The 19,785-nt window shown below is 44.2% G+C and overlaps 2 protein-coding genes across 7 annotated transcripts in view; one reads left to right on the top strand and one right to left on the bottom strand.

Annotated features, from left to right (window-relative positions):
• WDR93 (WD repeat domain 93) overlaps positions 1-10,421 on the bottom strand; it is a 145,877-nt gene extending 135,456 nt beyond the window's left edge. For 2 of the 5 annotated variants that reach the window (XM_063925799.1, XM_063925800.1), the window contains exon 1: positions 10,306-10,421. The gene's annotated coding sequence lies outside the window, so the exon portion shown is untranslated. Of the gene's footprint in view, positions 1-9,969; positions 10,179-10,276 lie in introns of those variants that run through there. The other 3 variants (XM_063925796.1, XM_063925797.1, XM_063925801.1) reach the window with 2 other exon arrangements.
• A 108-nt stretch (positions 10,422-10,529) lies between these two features.
• Positions 10,530-18,530, top strand: PEX11A (peroxisomal biogenesis factor 11 alpha). 2 transcript variants are annotated; one of them, XM_063925803.1, is made up of 4 exons: positions 10,530-10,638; positions 12,655-12,765; positions 12,962-13,077; positions 14,436-18,530. In XM_063925803.1, the coding sequence occupies exons 2-4, from the start codon at positions 12,710-12,712 to the stop codon at positions 15,005-15,007; spliced, it is 744 nt and encodes a 247-aa protein (XP_063781873.1). In that variant the 5' UTR covers positions 10,530-10,638; positions 12,655-12,709; the 3' UTR covers positions 15,008-18,530. The 2 variants fall into 2 exon arrangements, with proteins under 2 accessions (XP_063781873.1, XP_063781872.1); XM_063925802.1 differs by having other exon boundaries at positions 10,560-10,661.
• The last annotated feature ends 1,255 nt before the right edge of the window (positions 18,531-19,785 follow it).

Here is a 19,785-nt window from a genome sequence, read left to right as displayed (position 1 = left end):
ATGTCGTGCTTGGTGTCAGAGTAATCAGATTAAAGGGGGTCATTCCGAGTTGTTCGCTCGGTAAAAATCTTCGCATCGCAGCGATTTTCCGCTTAATGCGCATACGCAATGTCCGCACTGCGACTGCGCCAAGTAAATTTGCTATGCAGTTAGGAATTTTACTCACGGCATTTTCATCGTTCTGGCGATCGTAATGTGATTGACAGGAAATGGGTGTTACTGGGCGGAAACAGGCCGTTTTAAGGGCGTGTGGGAAAAAACGCTACCGTTTCCGGAAAAAACGCAGGAGTGGCCGGAGAAACGGGGGAGTGTCTGGGCGAACGCTGGGTGTGTTTGTGACGTCAAAGCAGGAACGACAAGCACTGAACTGATCGCAGATGCCGAGTAAGTCTGGAGCTACTCAGAAACTGCTACGAGGTGTGTAATCGCAATATTGCGAATACATCGTTCGCAATTTTAAGATGCTAAGATTCACTCCCAGTAGGCGGCGGCTTAGCATGAGCAAATCTGCTAAAATCCGCTTGCGAGTGAACAACTCGGAATGACCCCCAATGAGTGGATTCATTTGATGCCTGTGGTTAAGTTGTAGCTCATTGCAACAATTAGTTATGATTGAATGTATGAATATGAAGCCACAATTCAACTGAGAACAAAAGACAGCATGTGTGGGCGGAAACCAGAAGGCAACCCTTTTGATGTCTTCAAGGCTTGCATATGAACTGACCAATGACTCATCATGAATGAGAAAGTTCCCTCCCCTGGACCAATAACAGAAAACCTATACTCCCCCAACATACAGTGTATAGCTGATCCCACACACAAGAAGTCCTGTTTTTCATGGGTGCTGTTTGAGATGCTGTCTGCCCAGTTCCTGTTTGTTTTTGCTGAGAGAGAGAGATATGGAGCGGAGGGTGCATTGAGCAAAGATGGTGATGTATTGCTGGCTGTAATGAATTAGCTTGTAATAACTGCTTCCTGTGTAAATTGTAACCATGTAACTATATATATATATATATATATATATATATACTGTACATGTGATATATTGTATACATATCCTTTTAATATCAAATATATACATCAATGAGCTTTGGAACTCAGAAATGTGTGCGTGTACTTGTTTTATCTTAAGGGATGTAGTGTTTGCAACGTACAGCGCACTTTTATCGTATATAATAATAAGATGCGCCTTGCGTCCGCAACTTAAATTAGCGCTGGCATTTTAGATATTTATTAAAAATTACATCTGACTCTATCAAACTTTTGGGCAACCAAACTCAGTGTGCCCAGTAATGTGCACGGGTTTAGCCGCTTTATGGTGCATTTGGGCTTGACATGCTCTATAAGTTGTGAGCGCCTGAGGCAACTGAATTCCCCCCAATAGAGATAGGGAACGCATTTCAGTGAAGAAGAGCTAACTTGCTATGCCCAGGAGAGGTAACTATTACCGGTTCTTTTTTAGGGACCTTCAGCCAAGATCGTAGTAGGACATAGATGTAGAAATGGTAGGTAAGACTTCAGAAGTTTGAAATTGTAAGGAAGGACTGAGAAGGAGAGTAGATATACATTTCACAGCCAACAGAGTAAAGATGGTACTGGAAACCATACAAGATTGTCCGTTTACATCAAAATCAGAAAGGGACCAAAGGCAAAGCATTAATGTATTCCAATAAAGTGGAATGGGAGAGGAGTATACCATTATATAATTAATTGGAAGGGTAAAAAGAGATGAGCTAAAGGGACTAAGAAAAAGGAAATTTGGGATACAGGTCGGTGCAAATACATGCCAATGATTATGACTTTACACCTATTTTGCAAACAACTCTCAGGAGTATATTTGCTATAGGTTGATTATATCGATTTCAGATCGATCTTAATCGATATTGGGCTTCCAGGGTTAAAATATACATTTACTAAGTTTCTTTTTTTATATTCATTTTTAAATGTTAGTAAATGTGTGTTTTAGCCCTGAAAGCCCAATATTGATTAAGATCGATTTTAATCAATCTGAAATCGCTCAAAATCAACCTTTATTAAATATACCCCTCAGTGTTTTGAGACTGGATGCGACACATGGGGCATTATACTGTAAGTGATGTGGGGGGGCATAAGACTGGAAGTGACACAGGGGCCTGAGGTTGGAATTGACATATGGGAAATATGAGGTAATACTGTATGTTGGGAGGGGTATATGGAGCTTTTGTAATGCTTAGTTTTTCATTGGATTTTTTTTAGAAAAAACCTAAAGATTTATTTTTGTTCCTAATAAAAGTATTGTTGATAAAAGGAGATTTATGGTAAGATTTACCATTGTTAAATCTCTTTCTGCGAGGTACACTGGATTCCACAGGAAATAACATCGGGGTGTAGAGTTGGATCTTGATCTGAGGCAGCAACAGGCTAAAGCTTTGACTGTTTCCAGGATGCACTGCACCGCCTCTTCTATAGCCCAGCCTTCAGGCACTGGAGCTCAGTTTCGTTAACCAGTCCAATGCAGTAGCAGGTAAAAGAGACGATAGTAGTTAGTAGCCACAGAGAACCCCATTCTCACGACAGGAGAAGGTACCAGCAGCTAATGCCATACAAAACCAAAGAAGCTAAGTGCATCAGGGTGGGCGCCCTGTGGAATCCAGTGTACCTCGCAGAAAGAGATTTAACAATGGTAAGTCTTACCATAAATATCTGCAGTGGGGTACACTGGTATTCCACAGGGAATAACATTGGGGATGTCCTAAAGCAGTTCCTCATGGGAGGGGACGCACTGTAGCGGGCACAAGAACCCAGCGTCCAAAGGAGGCATCCTGGGAGGCGGAGGTATCAAAGGCATAGGACCTGATGAACGTGTTCACTGAGGACCACATAGCCACCTTGCACAATTGTTTTAGGGACGCGCCACGGCGGCCCGCCCAAGAAGGGCCAACAGACCGAGTGGAATGGGCTTTGATAGCAGCAGGATCTGGAAGTACAGCCCGCGCATAAGCTTGTGCAATCACCATTCTAATCCATCTGGCAAAAGTTTGCTTATTCGCAGGCCAGCCATGTTTGTGAAAACCAAAAAGGACTAAGAGAGAACCAGATCTCCTAAGGGAGGCGGTTCACTTCACATAGAAACTGAGATCCCGTACCACATCCAAAGACCGCTCTTTGGAGGACAAATCAGGAGAAATGAAGGCCGGAACCACAATCTTTTGGTTAAGGTGGAAAGACGACACCACCTTAGGTAGATAACCAGAGCGAGTTCTAAGTACCGGATGGTCACAGTGAAAAATCAGAAAGGGTGACCGACATAAGGCACCCAAGTCTGAAACCTGTTGAGCAGAGGCAACAGCCAGCAAAAATAAGACCTTAAGCGTAAGCCATTTAAGGTCCACAGACTCAAGAGGCTCAAATGGAGACTCTTGTAGGGCATTCAGAACAACAGACAAATCCCATGGAGCCACAGGAGGGACATAGGGAGGTTGAATCCGTAAAACACCCTGAGTGAAAGTGTGAACGTCAGGAAGAGACTCACTGAAAGCACACCGACAAGGCAGATATATGAACCTTGAGGGAAGACAGACAAAGGCCTAAGTCCAGGCCCTGTTGCAGAAAAGTCAAAAGTTTGGCAGTAATGAACTTGTATGCATCGTAATTCTTAGCCGCACACCAGGTGAAGTAAGAATTCCAGACCCTATAATAAATCCGAGCTGAAGCTGGTTTACGGGCTTTCAACATAGTTTGAATGACCGCCTCAGAAATTCCTTTGGCCCTGAGGAGTGTAGCTTCAAGAGCCACGCCATCAAAGCCAGTTGGGCCAGATCCTGGTGGACACAAGGGCCCTGAACGAGGAGGTCTGGGCATTGCGGAAGTAGAAGAGGACGCTCTATCGAGAGACCCTGCAGGTCTGAGAATCAATGCCGTCTGGGTCACGCTGGAGCGATTAGAAGTAGTATTCCTACTTCGTGCTTGAACTTCCTTATTACCCTGGGCAGGAGTGACACCGGACGGAACATGTACGGCAGCCGAAAGTTCCACGGAATTGCCAGTGCGTCCACGAACGCTGCTTGAGGATCTGTGCTCCGAAGACCGGGACCTTGTGATTGTGTCGAGACGCCATCAGGTCTAGCTCTGGTAGGCCCCACTTGTCCACTAGGAGTTGAAAGACTTCTGGATGAAGGCTCCACTCTCTGGCGTGTACATCCTGACGAATGAGGAAGTCCCTTTCCCAGTTGAGTACTCCCGGAATGAACACTGCCGATATGGCTGGCAGATGGCGTTTCGCCCACTGAAGAATCTTTGATCTTTTTAGGCAGGGAAAATTTCTTTTCTGGAGACTCCCAGGATTCCTGACGTATGTCAATTAAATGGTCAGAATGTGGTAAGACTAATTTCGTAACCTTCTGACATTTGAACTTCTCAGGATTCTTACACGTATATGGAGGGTCAGTCTCATCATCAATCTGAAGAATCAGTGGGATAGCCTCCACTAGGTCAGGTACATCAACCTGTGTTGTAGATTCCCCATCAGAAGCAGCTGTATCAGTGTCTGATGGATCAGTATATTCCCCACCTTCATTGGATGAAGTGAAACATGAGTGGATTGTGAGGAAGAAATGGCCCACTTAGATGACCCTTTGGTCCTAGCAGGAAAAGAGTTAAGTGTTTGTGTAACCAAGGACTGATTTAATTGCTGTAACTGAGTTGACAGAGTATCCGCCCATGGCGGATTAACTACAGGGACAATATGTGGCTGTAATGGCACAGGAGGTCCCACAGGGGGCGTAAGTCTTGTTACCAGCGTAGTCAGCATATTAGAGAAAGTAGCCCAAGTTGGGTCGTGGTGTGCCACCGATGCAGCAGGCTGACTAGGGGGTGCAGAACACCCAGTACCTGGAGCCTCAGCTGAAATATTTTCCTCAGGTAAACCGTGGCGTCAGCACTGCATGAGGCAGGAGCGTCCACGGAATTCCCACCATGTGTAGCAGACATTATTTGGAAACGTAGCCTTAGGGTGTAGTAGTACAATATAGCCAGACAAACACATTACCCCTGTGTAATGTGACTGCAAATGCAGAGCACAAAACAGAGGATTTAAGCGGTATAGGGTGACTGAAAATACACAGAGAAAAATACAAAAATAGTATATCCTGTGAAACACTATATATATGACCCTGACACACTTAGCCCCCCTCAGGGTACAGAATATAGGGATAGCAATACGTGTGAGATACACTGAATGGAAACCACACAGCAGCTATTGGCACACACAGTCACATGTACAATGCAGAAATTATTACATACAACAATAAAACTGCACTGGACTAGTAATACTACATAAAGCTATGTATGTATACAGATATAACAATGCACAGTAAACACTGGATGTATATCACAGAATACTTGTACTAAATATTCATACAGTATGCACTTGTTCTTAACTAACACTGTCTAAACGGCATGTAGAATACTTAAGTGTAAAAGTACAACGCTGAAGAGGCAGGTGGCTTTACAGAGGAGACAGTGTCCAACAGTCCCAGAATCAGAGCAGCTCTGTGTAATGGCGCCCAAACACTGACAGGGAGTGAGGGAGAGAAAGAGACGCAGCTTCTGAGCGGGAACATCTGCTGTAGATGGCGTCTGGGGCTGGGGGAGGGGCTACAGGTCAGCGCCTTATCCCATCTGCTGGATTTCACCACCGGGTACTATGGAGCCTATGTGAAATGGATTTTAGTAAATCCAACCTGTGCTCCTTGCCCTGGTGGATAAAGTGGGGTCCCTGGATGGCCACAGTGTCCACGGCAGCGGCACTGTCCGTCTCCGGAGACCGCGTACGGATCGCGATTTTGGCGGGTCCCGTCTGGGGGACCCTCTTACCTCCTCCCTAGATTGCGGCCACGCGATCCAGGTGAGCAGCGGCGGTATGTGTGTGCCTGACGAAACCGGAGCGCCTCCGCTGTAAGTACCAGGCTACCAGGGCGCGGGAGTATACAGCGCCTCTGGGGGAGGTGAGGGAGCCGCAGCATGATATGTAAGCATGACATAGAGCAACTAGTGCCTGTGCTGCGGCCCTTGAAGTCTTCTTTCTTCTCAGAAAAGCTCTTTTTGCGGCTGCTTAGAGCAGCCCTCCCTGTTAGCTGCCTGCACTGCATGCACCAACTTACAAACTGAGCTCCAGTGCATGGAGGCGGGGCTATAGAGGAGGCGGTGCAGTGCATCCTGGGAACAATCAAAACTTTAGCCTGTTGGTGCCTCGGATCAAGATCCAACTCTACATCCCGATGTTATTCCCTGTGGAATACCAGTGTACCCCGCTGCAGAAATTTAATTTATCAATAATACATAAATAGTTGCATAGGGGCCGGAAAGACAACATCTCTGCTCTATATCACTCCATTCTGGCCCCAACTCCCCCTGACCGTAAACTAGCTTGGGAGGCAGTTTCATCAACCCCTACTGATAACAAGGGATGGTCTACCATTAGGACAACAATTGCTAAAGCTTCCATCGGTTTAACCATAAAAGGAACCGTGCTATAAAGTCTATACGGGATGGTACCTGGTGTTGTCTAAGCTTCATACCCTATTTCCATAGTTACTGTACCAAGTGTGAGACATTTTATCGCAAGTCACAGGCATGTCTATGCACGAGATGTTTCTGTAGAACTTTTCAGTACCCCAATCCAGTGCGCTAAAAAGCATCAAGACAAGATAACAGTCCATATTTGTAATGACGCAAAATCTTTGATTAGAGCCATAACTAGACACTTGGTACCCTGTGCCAGAGAGATAATTGGTTCACGCCTCCCCCCGTACTGAAAACTGTGACAGTGTGCGCGCCAAAAATGTAAGGGTGTGGCCACATAATGGTAGCAACTCACATTACCCCACACAAAGTGTCCGTGATTCACATTACACCACACAGTAGTGCCACTTGTACACATTGCGCTAGGTAGAGCATTTATACACACTGTGCCAGGTAGAGCTCCTTAGACACACTGCGCCAGGTAGAACCCCTCAGAAACATTGCGCCAGGTAGAGCCCCTTAGACACACTGTGCCAGGTAGAGCTCCGTAGACACACTGCGCCAGGTAGAACCCCTCAGAAACATTGCGCCAGGTAGAGCCCCTTAGACACACTGCGCCAGGTAGAGCCCCTTAGACACACTGCCAGTGGCAAATTTCCCATTAAGCATGTGAGACACATGCCTAGGGGCGGCACTTCTTGGGGGGTGGCACTTGGGCTCATGTTTCATTATTGCCTATCTGAAATTACCAGTAACTACAAAATCTTTCCACTTTAATGTACTGTACATCATCTTGCTTTGAGTTTCAACTAAAGACATGGGCAGAGTGCCCCCGTAAGCTGTCCTACTTAGTAATTATGTATACAAAATTAAAAAATAAATGAAATGCCATAGCTCATGGCTTGTTTTATTATGAGATTATTTTATACTAAACTACCACTCGCCAAAATGAGGGCTTATATTCAAACAACTAAAATAATAAAATTGGATGGCAGGGATAGTCAATACTGTTGTGCCAAGGGGCGCTCTAAGCCCTACATCCGCCCCTGCACAAGACACCAGGTAAAGCCCCTTAGAAACCACACTGCACCAGGTGTGTGTATGAGTTACCTTGCAGAGCCCAGAGCATCACAGCGGGGGAACCGAAATACACTCAGCTGCACACCGGAAGAGCCGCCTCTCATCGGGGGAGCCACCTGCCACTCACAAGCTTCATGAGGCAGCAGCCCGGCACCTCAGCGGGGGAACACGCCACACAAGAAACAGAGTGCCACAGCAGGGGAGACCAGCAGAGACTGAGCATGCAATCTATGTGACACACTAACAAGATTGCCGGGTGCTGCAAAACTAAGGTTTCTTCTGGCGGTTTCTTCTCTGCTTTTGCGGTGGACAGACTCCTAGGGGCAATCCGCTCATCAACTCGCTGGGTGATGGGGCCCAGTGCCCGGCAACCAATCTATGTGACACGCTAACAAGGTTGCCGGGCGCTGCAATAATTGTGCAGTGCGGCTCTGTGTGTGTGCCAGTGGATGCACCCACAGTGAAGATTTGCTGTGTGCAATGCACCACTGGCACAATCCTAGTTACAGCCCCATCTTTGCCAAAAACTGGAACTCTCCGGTAGCACCCTCATTAACAGCGCTTTGTGCTCATGTTCATTTTGTGGCCTCAATGGAATACATCTTGAGTTTATAAAATTACACTGCGACTACTTTTAACAAAGTATGGAACCGTGGTATTAATTTCATTCCTAACCTCTTCCTGGTCTCTGCTAATGCTTTTTTTCTTTTATATTTTCTTTAATCTATTCTTTTCCCTTATACTCCCCCATCCCACCCATCCACCCCCTTTCTTGTTTAGTTGCATTGGTGCAAATTCAAGAGAGAAAAGAATTGGTCTTACAGTGGTGCACAAACAAAATTATTAATAATCAGACTCTATAAAATGTAACTTTTATTATCAATGCTGTTACAAGGCTTGCTGAGAAATATAAAAAAATGTAAAGTGAACAATAATTAAATAAAGAAAAGGATGTAATGTTCCTTTTGACCAGTCAGTCCCTGATTTATTGATGGGCCTTCTGGTATTATGCATATGCTGTTTGGGCTTTGATTGTATAGGGTGTACACACGGAGCGGTTTTTCTTAATTTCTGCATACATCGCTCTGTGGGGCAGATGTAATAAGCCTGGAGAAGTGATAAAGCAGTGATGAGTGCAAGGTGATAACGCACCAGCCAATCAGCTCCAATATGTAAATTGACAGGTAGGAGCTGACTGGTACGTTATCACCTTGCATTTACCACTGCTTTATCACTGCATTATCACTTCTTAAGGATTAATACATCTGCCCCTGTGTGTATGCCCCATTGCGATAGCGATGCGCGGCCCTGCGTGTTGCTATCGCTGACTCTAGATTGGCCTGCATGCAGGCACAATCTAGTCAGGTCGCTCACTTCACCGCTGTGTGAAGTGAGCGTCCCGTCCCCCCCTCGCGCAGAGTGCTGAGATGTGTGCTGAGCGGTCTGTGATAGATCGCTCAGCACACATATCTACGTGTGTACCCCCCTTAAGTATGTATATTATTGTTTTATTTGTCTTCTATGTACCATGTTTCCATAGTTTCTGTTTATAATGTTTTCTTGTTACGGTACTGCATATGCCCATCTTATTGTATACCCTTTTACCAGTGGTGGATTTCCCACCAGGCTCATGCCCTTAATAATGAGCACAAGTAACAAAGTAGTCACATTCCCATAATAGTGAGCACAAATGCAATAAAACAGATATATCACATAAGGAAAACAAGTGTCATTTGAACCACTCAGCCACACTTTTCCCACTTTCATAAATGGTATTTAGTTATAACACACACAGCTTATCAGATAGTGGGGTGGTTCATCTCTGAGAATGAGCATGCAGTATGCACAGCACACGGGGGTAATTTCAAGTTGATCGCAGCAGGATTTTTTTTTAGCAATTGGGCAAAACCATGTGCACTGCAGGGGAGGCAGATATAACATGTGCAGAGAGAGTTAGATGTGGATGGGGTGTGTTCAATCTGCAATCTAATTTGCAGTGTAAAAATAAAGCAGCCAGTATTTACCCTGCACAGAAACAAAATAACCCACCCAAATCTAACTCTCTCTGCACATGTTATATCTGCCTCCCCTGCAGTGCACATGGTTTTGCCCAATTGCTAAAAAAAAAAATCCTGCTGCGATCAACTTGGAATTACCCCCACAGTAATGTATAGTATGACATGATGATCACCCGGGATCCCGTCAGTCGGCATACTGAAGACCACCCATGATCACCGTGTATGATGCAGGTGGCCCTGCTTCTCTGCGGGGTCACCTACATAAACCTGTGTGTATATACTGTATTAGTGGTAGGGTGGCTGCGGGTACGTATCTGGCTTGTGTACACTTATTCCACTAGCATATACAGTATGTGTAAGTCATGCTCACCCGCTGCACCCCGGCCTCCATCAGCGTGCCCCTGTGTGTATCTGTATCACAGAACTCTTGTTATTATCTGTCACCATAGTAACCCCGTGCACCTGATACACGACACACTGCTGCCCCCTACTTAATGTATCTATCACTACAGTTGTCCTCGCTGCCTGCACTGAGCATTCCGACCTATAGTACAGAGCGGCAGGCCCGGGCACGGTGTGACACCGCAGCTCTTGTTGCCTGCATGCCCTGTGCTAGTATCATGGCTCCACACATCGCATGTCAGGAGCATAATGCAGTTATCTATCATAGATGTTACCGCTGAGAGCAGCTGCGTGCCGGGCATACCCAGAGAGAGCGATGCTATGCTGTCGTTGGGAAGCCAGGCTGGTGCACCTGGCAAGGAAGGGCAGCCTGCGTATGAGGGACCCGCTTCGTAGGCTTGTTACAGGTGGTACACTGTAACAGCTGCTGAAGCCGGGGCTGTGCTTTATCTGGAAGTCTGGAACTGTCTGTATAAGATATTACAGGGGCGGAACCATTGTTTAGGGGTGGCAGTTTCTGGCGGAATGTGTGACATGCGGCTGTCACTGCTGCACTATGCCTTGCCAGGGTCCTGCCCCTCTGGGGACTGAGTCACGGTGCCCGAGCAGACCGGTATGAGGCCGAGCAGCAGCACAGGTGCCCGCACAGCAGTCGCACAGGTCAGCCCGCTCCTGGGTCTCTGCCGCCGCCGGCTGTGTCACCGGGCTAGTGTCATGAGCAGGGTTATGGGAGCTCGTGTCATACTGTGACTCATGCAGTATACTGCGGGCTGTGGTTGGGGTATATACTTATCATTAGGGACATACCAATGACTGTACTCCAGGTAGTGTTCTCCTCAAATGGGACTCGTGACAGAAGTTATTAATTAGGATAATCAGAATTACGAAATATGTGTATTTGTAGCACTATATAAATGTATGGTTATATATAAGGTGCCGCACCATGTTATCAGGCAGTACAGTTATCACCATGACCCTCTCCAGGTGGGACAGAATGCTCTGCTCCTGGACTTTCCTCTTTATTTATGATTGCCTGCACCTGTGGCGAAACACCTTTCTGATCTATTAACCTGTTCAAACCAGGTGCCAGCAATCATAAATTAAGAGAAAAGTCCAGGAGCAGAGCATTGTGTGACTGTCCCTCCTGGAGAGGGTCATGTTGGAAGGTATGTCTTTCATTGTACCTACCCTGCCATCCTGATTATGGGCAAATGTCTGTGTTTGCATTGGTAACATTGTAAGGGAAATTCACACATAATCATTTGGATGCTTTGGTCTATGGGGGTATTTGTCAAAGCTTGGGCAGAGCGATAAGGTACCAGCCAAACAGCTCCTAACTAATTTTTCAAGCACAGCCTGTAAAACGCAGAAGCTGTAGTTAGTACTTTCTTTCATAAATGTAGTAATTAAGTAAAGGAGGAATGAGTTCTACCATAATTATTTCATAATACTTTTTTAATAATGATGAATAGGCCCCTGTGTGAGAGAAAAGAATTTCCAGAATGAATTCTGCATTGCCAATAAAACAATTGGCTTATGCCAAATTGACAGCCTTCATTGTCTCAGTCATTGCTAGGTGTTGTTTAAGACTTAGGTGGGTGGTGGCTATGGCTAACCTTCCCCCTGTAGTGCAGTGTTCTTCACCCCTGTAGTGCAGAATTTTTTTCCAGCCGGGCGGCATCAAGAAGTTGCCGGGTTAGGGCCTTCACATTAATAAAATGCTTAAATTAGCTTTCAGATACTGGCCCACACTTGTTGGCACAGTTGTTTTTTAAACAGCTTTTCAGAATACTGACTGCCCCCACAAACCGCTCTCAGATATTTAAACAGCAGAGCTCTTTGCCCCCACGTGCTGGCAAAATTGTTTTTTAAATAGATTTTCAGAATACTAATTGCCCCCACAAACAGCTCTGAGATACTAAAACAAGTATTTGCCCCCACTTGCTAGCTCCACAAGTTTCTACAGCTCCTGACCCAAAACACAGTGATATACAGAACAGATTCTCTCAGAGTGGACGCTGGACGACCTCTTTCTTCAATATGCTCAGGCATCTGTTAACTTCCCAAACAGCGCGCCTCTTCCTTTTAAGCAGTGGGAGGGATCTCTGCCCTCCATCACCGTCACAGTGTGCGCGTCCCCGGATGTCACGCTCTGACTGTGACTGAAGCCAATGTCACATCCGGAGCTCCGTCCAGCATCCCTCTCCGTCGAAAACAAGTTAACATTAGAGAGGGTGCGGGGCGAACGTCAGGGGACGCGCACATTACTGGGGCTGCCGGGCGATGACACAGTGACGGAAGGAGCTGCCGGGCGACAGGGGGTCTTAGCTGCCGGGTGACAAGGGGACACTTGCCAGGCGGACCGCCCATAATTTAAAGCGTGGGGAGACCACTGTTGTGCCAAACCCTAACAACCCCCTCCACCGGACAATAACTGTGACCCCAATACTTACTCTCGGTATGACGGTGGTCTGTGTTCTGGCACCAGGATTCAGAGTGGTGTAAGGATTCCGGCGATGGTCACATAACCGCCTGCATCCCAACTGCCAGGGAGGCTAAATACATCCCCTAATAACTAGTCCTAAAATATGCATGAGTGTATTTTTTCCTTTTAGACTCTATTAAATGAATCTCTAATTTTCACATAATACAGGCAATAATATAAAGCTGTAACAGCAGAGAGCGATACGGCCTGGACAGTACTAATCATGGAATCATTTGTGAAGTTTACAAACCAGAGTCAAGGGAGAGATCGACTCTTCAGGTACAAGTTTAACGTTAACGACTCTGAATCAGTGTCTGCCTTTGGTAATTACTGTTTTAGACATGTATGTGAACAGTGTGTCATTCTTACCTGGAGAGATGAGTATTAACAAAAAAGGAAAAAGAAAAAAAAAATAGGCATCCACTTTTTTGTTTATCACCAGAAAATACATCACACTCATTTTCTTCCATTTCAGAGCTACTCAGTATGCATGCATGTTGCTTAGTTATGTGTTAGAGAATAAGGCTGGCAGAGAGAAAGTGGTAATGAAGCTCAAACGAGTGGAATCTAACATGAGTTCTGGGCGTAAATGTAAGTACCAGACCTGGCTGTCCTAATCTCCCCTAGTTGCCGTAGATCAATTAACTTTGTACCCTGTTTTACTAATTATTAGAACACTATGTAACGGAAATCCAACTGTATCATTTTGCATTTGTCTAATATAAATTCATGTCTTAAAAATATTTGTGAGATTACTTTATCTTCTTTAAAGGCTTTACTGCATGTACTTTCCCTCTTCTCCTAATCTTGTATTTAACTTTATTCTTTTTATGAGTGATGATCCCCTCACAATATAATTGTATTTGCTCATGGCCTAATAGTGCAGGGAGAATCTGATGTCATCCGGGAAGTGGTGAGGTCTATAAATATGACAGAGCAGGCTTAGGATATAGATGTGGATCTCCCAATGTTATCACAAGTATTATATGATGCCACAAGATTTCTGTAGTGTCGTACATAAGGGATAGCATACATGATTCCAACTGCCTGTAAGATGTCAGGATTCTTGCGCCTTCTCCTAAACGCCGGGATTCCGACTGCCAGCATTTTGAATACATCCCATACCAGGCACGTTTAAGCAAATAGCATTCCGAAATTAGAGTGCCCTTAACTGGGAGTGTAATTGATGAATGCTGCATTAACAATAAAGCTTTTTTAATCATGATTGATCTCGCTGTATAAATTCAACTACATGACAGGACAGATCCTGGAACCAGAAATCTGTTGCACCATAGATGTTGCACTTGGTAATTAAAATCGCACTAAAATGGAAATCCTATACCTCCATGTTTTCATCCAAAAGAGTTTTCAGGTTTCCAGATGTGTTAAACCCCTTTCACATCGATAATGCTGGATCCCACCCGGGAATTGGAAACAGGTCCTTCCTGGGTGGGATCCGGCATTGGACCCTAACAGCTGGCTTCCCGACCCGGCAATATGCCGGGTGGGTTGCCATAGCGGCGTGGGGCGGAGCTGATGGTGGGAGATTAGGTCATCTCTGCGCCGCCTCTCCCTATGTAGTAAACGGGTTCTGGGTCGCATCGACCCAGCAACCTGTTCACCCTGCCACTGACCCGGTATTCAACCCGGGAATAACACTGCTTTATTCCTGGGTTGAATTCCCGAGTCAGGCGACCCAGGAATTCAATCATGTCCCCTTTCACACCACAGAGCAACCTGTGTAACCGGGTTATTTGTGCGGTGTGAAAGGGGTATTATTGGTATTGAACTCTGCATATGTTGATTGGTGTCATCACCCAACTTATCTAAAGTGGAATGTGCTTAGAATTGTCTGAACTTGCTGAATGGACTTGGTTACAGTCTATGTTACCATTTATCCCAGTGCTCATCTGAGAGGTAAATCATTAACTCTGCTTGTTGTCTTTCAGTGTTCCGACTAGGCAACATGGTGCATGCCATTGAAGGTGCAAAAGCTGCTGCACGGCTCTCAGATCCCATCTTATGCTACTGCTTAACAGCTGTCAATTTAAACCGTGTTCTTTATTTTACTTGTGACACTGTCCTGTGGGCGAGAAGTGTGGATCTAGTATCTGGCATCAACAAGGAGAAATGGCGGCATCGAGCTACTCAGTGTTATTTCTATTCTCTCCTGTTTCACATAGCCAGGGATTTGTATGCAATAAGACAGTGCATGGAGAGAGAGGCTAAAGAGAGGAGACACTTGACAAAAGATGCTGATCATCGGAATGGACCTATTCTAAACTCTAACAACACCCTGATGAAAAGCCTTGAGAATTTCCTCATTTTACTCTTCATGAGCCTAAGGAACCACCCACCTGTCTTATTGGACACAATCAAAAATGTGTGCGATCTTTTCAGTCCTCTCGACCGCTTAGGGGTTTACAAAACTAATCAAGGATTTATTGGTATATGTGGCCTGGTATCTTCAATTTTGGGTGTCATTACAGTTGCAAATCCGCTTTTAAAACTAAAAAATTGAGATAACTAGGAAAGGGGACAATGATCATAACAAAATGTGTTCTCAATGCTGCTATTTGCTACAAATGAAAGTTTTTACTAATTTAGAGAATATTTATACTAGAAATATTTTATTGGTAATTATTGTTTTATAGGATTTTATAAGCTGAGAATGGTCTGCATTCAGAATATATTTTTCTTATACATTATTACACTACATGTGCAGTGGGAATAGGGTCTAAAATGGGAATGATTTATCTTTCCCATGGTCAGACTTCATCCATCGATTGGTAGCTGCTACCAGACAGTAATGTGGCTGTGAAATTGTTCTTCAATGTATCACACCACACTTATTATAAAGTATTTATAATAGATGTGTTCTTTTTTTCATTTGTGAAGCACCAAGACGTTGAACAGTGATTGTAGTTTTCACCCAGTCATCATATATTTTTAAAAATGCTTTGGGTGTTTCATGCAGGGACTCCTAGAATTGCAGTTCTCTACGTGAATATAATTCACTGCTCAACAGTTTCCTTTTTTTTTTTTTTTTTTACTTTGAGTGTTCTGTTACTCTGGAGAAGGAAAGACGTAAGCCAGGTACACACTACGCAGATCACTCAGCGGGAAAGATAAACGTTCCAATGCTCTGACAGATTATACAATCAGTGTGCACCCTGTACATACGCAGTAATTGTTAGCTCAGTGTGTACATTCTTCAGTGGGATTGGGAGGCATCTCCATTTTAAAGCAGCTCATAAGATGCGACCTCCCATCCCAAAACATTTGCAGGATTGCGTGAAGCTGTTTATCCATTAACGCTCCTGCATACACGCCTATGTATTTATTGGGTAATGGGCCCGATAATTGTAAAGGTATGTACCTAGCATGACACCTTTTGTTTTCATGTTTACAGTTGCAACATCCTCATATCAAATCGTAATATTTTGTTGCATGTTGCAATACATGAATGAGGTTTGTAAATGGCTACACAATATCATTGATTGTGGTCTGTGATTGGTTCTAGGCTACCTCCAGAGCATCACACAGCTTTTGATTATGACTAGGCTGGTAGATGAACCGTTGATACCTCGAGCAGCCTTAGTTTGGGAGAAGCTAATTAAAACAGCTTTAGAGCATTTTTATATATCTGTAGCTGGCCAACAGACTTAACAAGAATCAAAAAATCTTTTTGAGTATAATTAGGTAACCTGTAATCAGACATGTATTCAGCGATTCCTCAGTTCAGCGATTGTGTATTCAGCGATTCCTCAGTTCAGCGATTCCTTAGTTCCTCTCATGATTTATTGCTTTGCACAGGAGAGACTCCTTTTGTGAATAGTATATTTAAGGGGGGCAGGCTTTGACAAACAGTGTAAGCAAAAGAGAAGATTACTTTATTGGTTTGTTAGAGCCAATAAGTAAAATTATATTTTAGGCCACATAATTCCATCTATGACTAAATTCTAAACTGTGCTATTTTTGGACTGCAGTGCTGTTAAATGGTAGCAACTTCCAAGTGTAATGACATTGCTAATATATATATATATATATATATATATATATATATATATATATATAAAAATACACACAGTGTATGTGTGTGTGTGTGTGTGTGTATATATATATATATATATATATATATATATATATATATAAATAAATATATAAATATAATTATACACTATTCTACAAACCTGGAATGATTGTGGTGGAAAAGACTTCCGTGATTGGGATCCACTAGTCTACAGGGCACAGCAATATCACTAGCGCCGGGTACACACGAGACAATGTCTGCACGATATGCCATTTCATAACGTCATATTGCCTACATCGCTCAGTGTATATGGGGGATTGCGCGCTCCCGTGGCTGCTAGTGACGGTCGCTTGGTTGAATGTGTTGCACATACAACCAAGCGTTGTCGCTAGCGTCCTGCAGTATGCTAATGAAGGACGGAACATGTTCCGACCTTCATTAGCATCGCCCCAGTGTCTACATACGATCTAGGATTGACGGGGATTCGTTCCGACGTCAGAACAAACCCCCGTTGTTCTAGTATGTACCCGGCTTAACTCTAATGTTTCAATCCTTAATCAGGCCTTCAATGCAGCACAAATTGTCATCTGTGGTGGTAGTACTTGGCCAGCTGGATCACTGCTTATTTTGAACGTCTGTCTTGCCGTTATCAAAGGCATTGCACCAAACCTGAATCCGTGACATGACGTTATCACTGTACACTCGACAAGTTGGCGATGATGTGCCCTTTAAAAACTGAAATCTGATCCTTAAAAAAAATTCAGCATGTAAAAAGAGTAGGGGGGACTGCTTCCAATGCACAGAATTCTATATTGAACATTTTGCAGGACTGGTATAATAGCCATGATACACCCATTATTAGTGATCACTCTAGAAATAACAATAGGCAGGGCACCGGCCTGCGGGGGCATATGTGTGCACGCGCAGCCAAAAATGGGGCGTGCCCATAAAACATCACTTAAGTGGGCGGTGCGGCCCACAGACGTTACTGTAGTGGGCATGAGCGGCCGGCGGCGTCACTGTTAGGGGCGTGCGTAGGTGCTGGGCTTCCCCCAAGCTCTCTCCCCTAGCCTGCACGCTGGGAGAGCAGGAAGCGGGCAGGCTGTTTTAGCAGGGCGCCGCAGAAACAGAGAGGGCAGATTTTGCCCATAAACAATCGGGCAGGGCGCGGCGCCCTGCTAAAACAGCCTAGCGTGAACACTACATTATTATTCCCAGCAATTACAACAGGTAGCAGCTACTGCATCCACTGCGTGTATTTCTGGTACCAAACAGCAGGTATACAGTTCCTTTATGGTTGTACATGTGCTTAAGTGAGTTTTCCAATAACTGTTCTTAATTAACACTATTACTGTAATGTACAGTAGGTGGCAACTAGTGCAATAACAGTAGATTTTATATATAATTCAGGAGTTGATATACACTGATATAAACTGGTAATTCGGCTAAGGATTTTGTAAAGCTGATTTGAGATTTCTGTATTTTATAAATGTGCTGCTGTATTCAGTATGGATTGAAGGATGTGAATTGAGATTCTTTATTCTTTTTTTAATTAATTTGTAAAGATAGCGCCTCAGTACCAATACTTTAAAAAGTGAAAACCTATAAGCAAGTCTTACATACAGTATATGAGGTTTTAGGGTAGTTATTTTTTTGTAAACCAGGATTTTTCAACCTTTTTGGTTCAGAACCTCCTATTTAATATTTATTTTCAGAATCTGTTAATGTATCCGTTTTTTACAAGTACACCCTAATATGTATAAATGTTTATGAACAATTCCCATGTACAGTAGTTATGTTTTAAATACAGTTCTTATTTGTTTTAAATGTTTTATGTAATCTTGGCACTATAATGATTTGCTTAAATCTACAAGTAGAAGTGTATGGCAGAGGTACTGCTGGGGGATGTATGTACCACAGGCTGAGATATCCTGCTGTAAACCACTTACATCCTTGAAATTGCTCATATGAAGATGTGTAAACAAAGCAATAAAATCGTTTCCAAAAATAATGTCCTGTTTTCATTTTGTGTGTTTCACTTTAAATTGGTTGTATTTTTTTTTTTTTAAATATAGCACCAGTATATTCTAACATGGCATACAAATATGCACCTGTTTTATGCCAGGAGGTATGACTTGCAGTGGCAGTACTACAGTAAATGCTAAAATGACAATACAGTGCATCCGGAAAGTATCCACAGCGCTTCACTTTTTCCACATTTTGTTATGTTACAGCCTTATTCCAAAATGGAATAAATTAATTTTTCCCCTCAAAATTTGACACACAATACCCCACAATGGGGGTCATTCCGAGTTGTTCGCTCGTTGCCGTTTTTCGCAACTGAGCAATTAGGTGGAAAATGCGCATGCGCATGGTACGCGGCGCACATGTGTTAAGTAATTTAACACAAAACTTTGGACATTTACACAAGCTCGAGCGTCGGTTTTTCATTGCTCGAATGATCGTAGTGTGATTGACAGGAAGTGGGTGTTTCTGGGAAGCAACTCGGCGTTTTCAGGGAGTGTGCTAAAAAACACAGGCGTGCCAGGTAAAAACGCAGGAGTGGCTGGAGAAACGGGGGAGTGGTTGGCCAAACGCAGGGCATGTTTGTGACTTAAAACCAGGAACTAAACGGACCGAGCTGATCGCAATCTAGGAGTAGGTCTGGAGCTACTCAGAAACTGCAAGGAATTATTTAGTAGCAGTTCTGCTAACCTTTCGTTCGCTATTCTGCTAAGCTAAGATACACTCCCAGAGTGCGGCGGCCTAGCGTGTGCAATGCTGCTAAAAGCAGCTAGCGAGCGAACAACTCGGAATGAGGGCCTATGACAACGTGAAAAAAAGTTTTTTGAGATTTTTGTATATTTATTAAAAATAAAAAACTTGAGATGTTCCTACAGCTTAATTGGAGTCCACCTGTGGTAAATTCAGTTGATTGGACATGATTTGGAAAGGTACACACCTGTATAAGGTCCCACACTTGACAGTGCATGTCTGAGCACAAACCAAGCATAAAGTCAAAGGAATTGTCTGTAGACCTCCGAGACAGGATTGTCTGGAGGCACAAATCTGGGGAAGGGTACAGAAAAATATCTGCTTGCTTTGAAAGTCCCAATGAGCAAAGTGGCCTACATCATCCGTAAATGGAAGAAGTTCGGAACCATCAGGACTCTTCCTAGAGCTGGTTGTCCGTCTAAACTGAGCGATTGGGGGAGAAGGGCCCCAGTCAGGAAGGTGACCAAGAACCCGATGGTCACTCTGTCAGA

This window comes from Pseudophryne corroboree, chromosome 6, assembly GCF_028390025.1.
Source record: "Pseudophryne corroboree isolate aPseCor3 chromosome 6, aPseCor3.hap2, whole genome shotgun sequence".
Classification (NCBI taxonomy): Eukaryota; Metazoa; Chordata; class Amphibia; order Anura; family Myobatrachidae; genus Pseudophryne; species Pseudophryne corroboree.
Note: the sequence above shows the minus strand (reverse complement) of the source record. Positions and strands in the feature narration are given on the sequence as shown.

What these genes read in the sequence shown, in the direction of transcription:
- PEX11A (XM_063925803.1), top strand. Translation starts at nt 12,710, where the DNA reads ATGGAATCATTTGTGAAGTTTACAAACCAGAGTCAAGGGAGAGATCGA. An exon ending in GGGAGAGATCGACTCTTCAG is followed by an intron (nt 12,766 to 12,961) that starts GTACAAGTTTAA and finishes CTTCCATTTCAG; the next exon opens with AGCTACTCAGTATGCATGCA. An exon ending in CATGAGTTCTGGGCGTAAAT is followed by an intron (nt 13,078 to 14,435) that starts GTAAGTACCAGA and finishes GTTGTCTTTCAG; the next exon opens with TGTTCCGACTAGGCAACATG.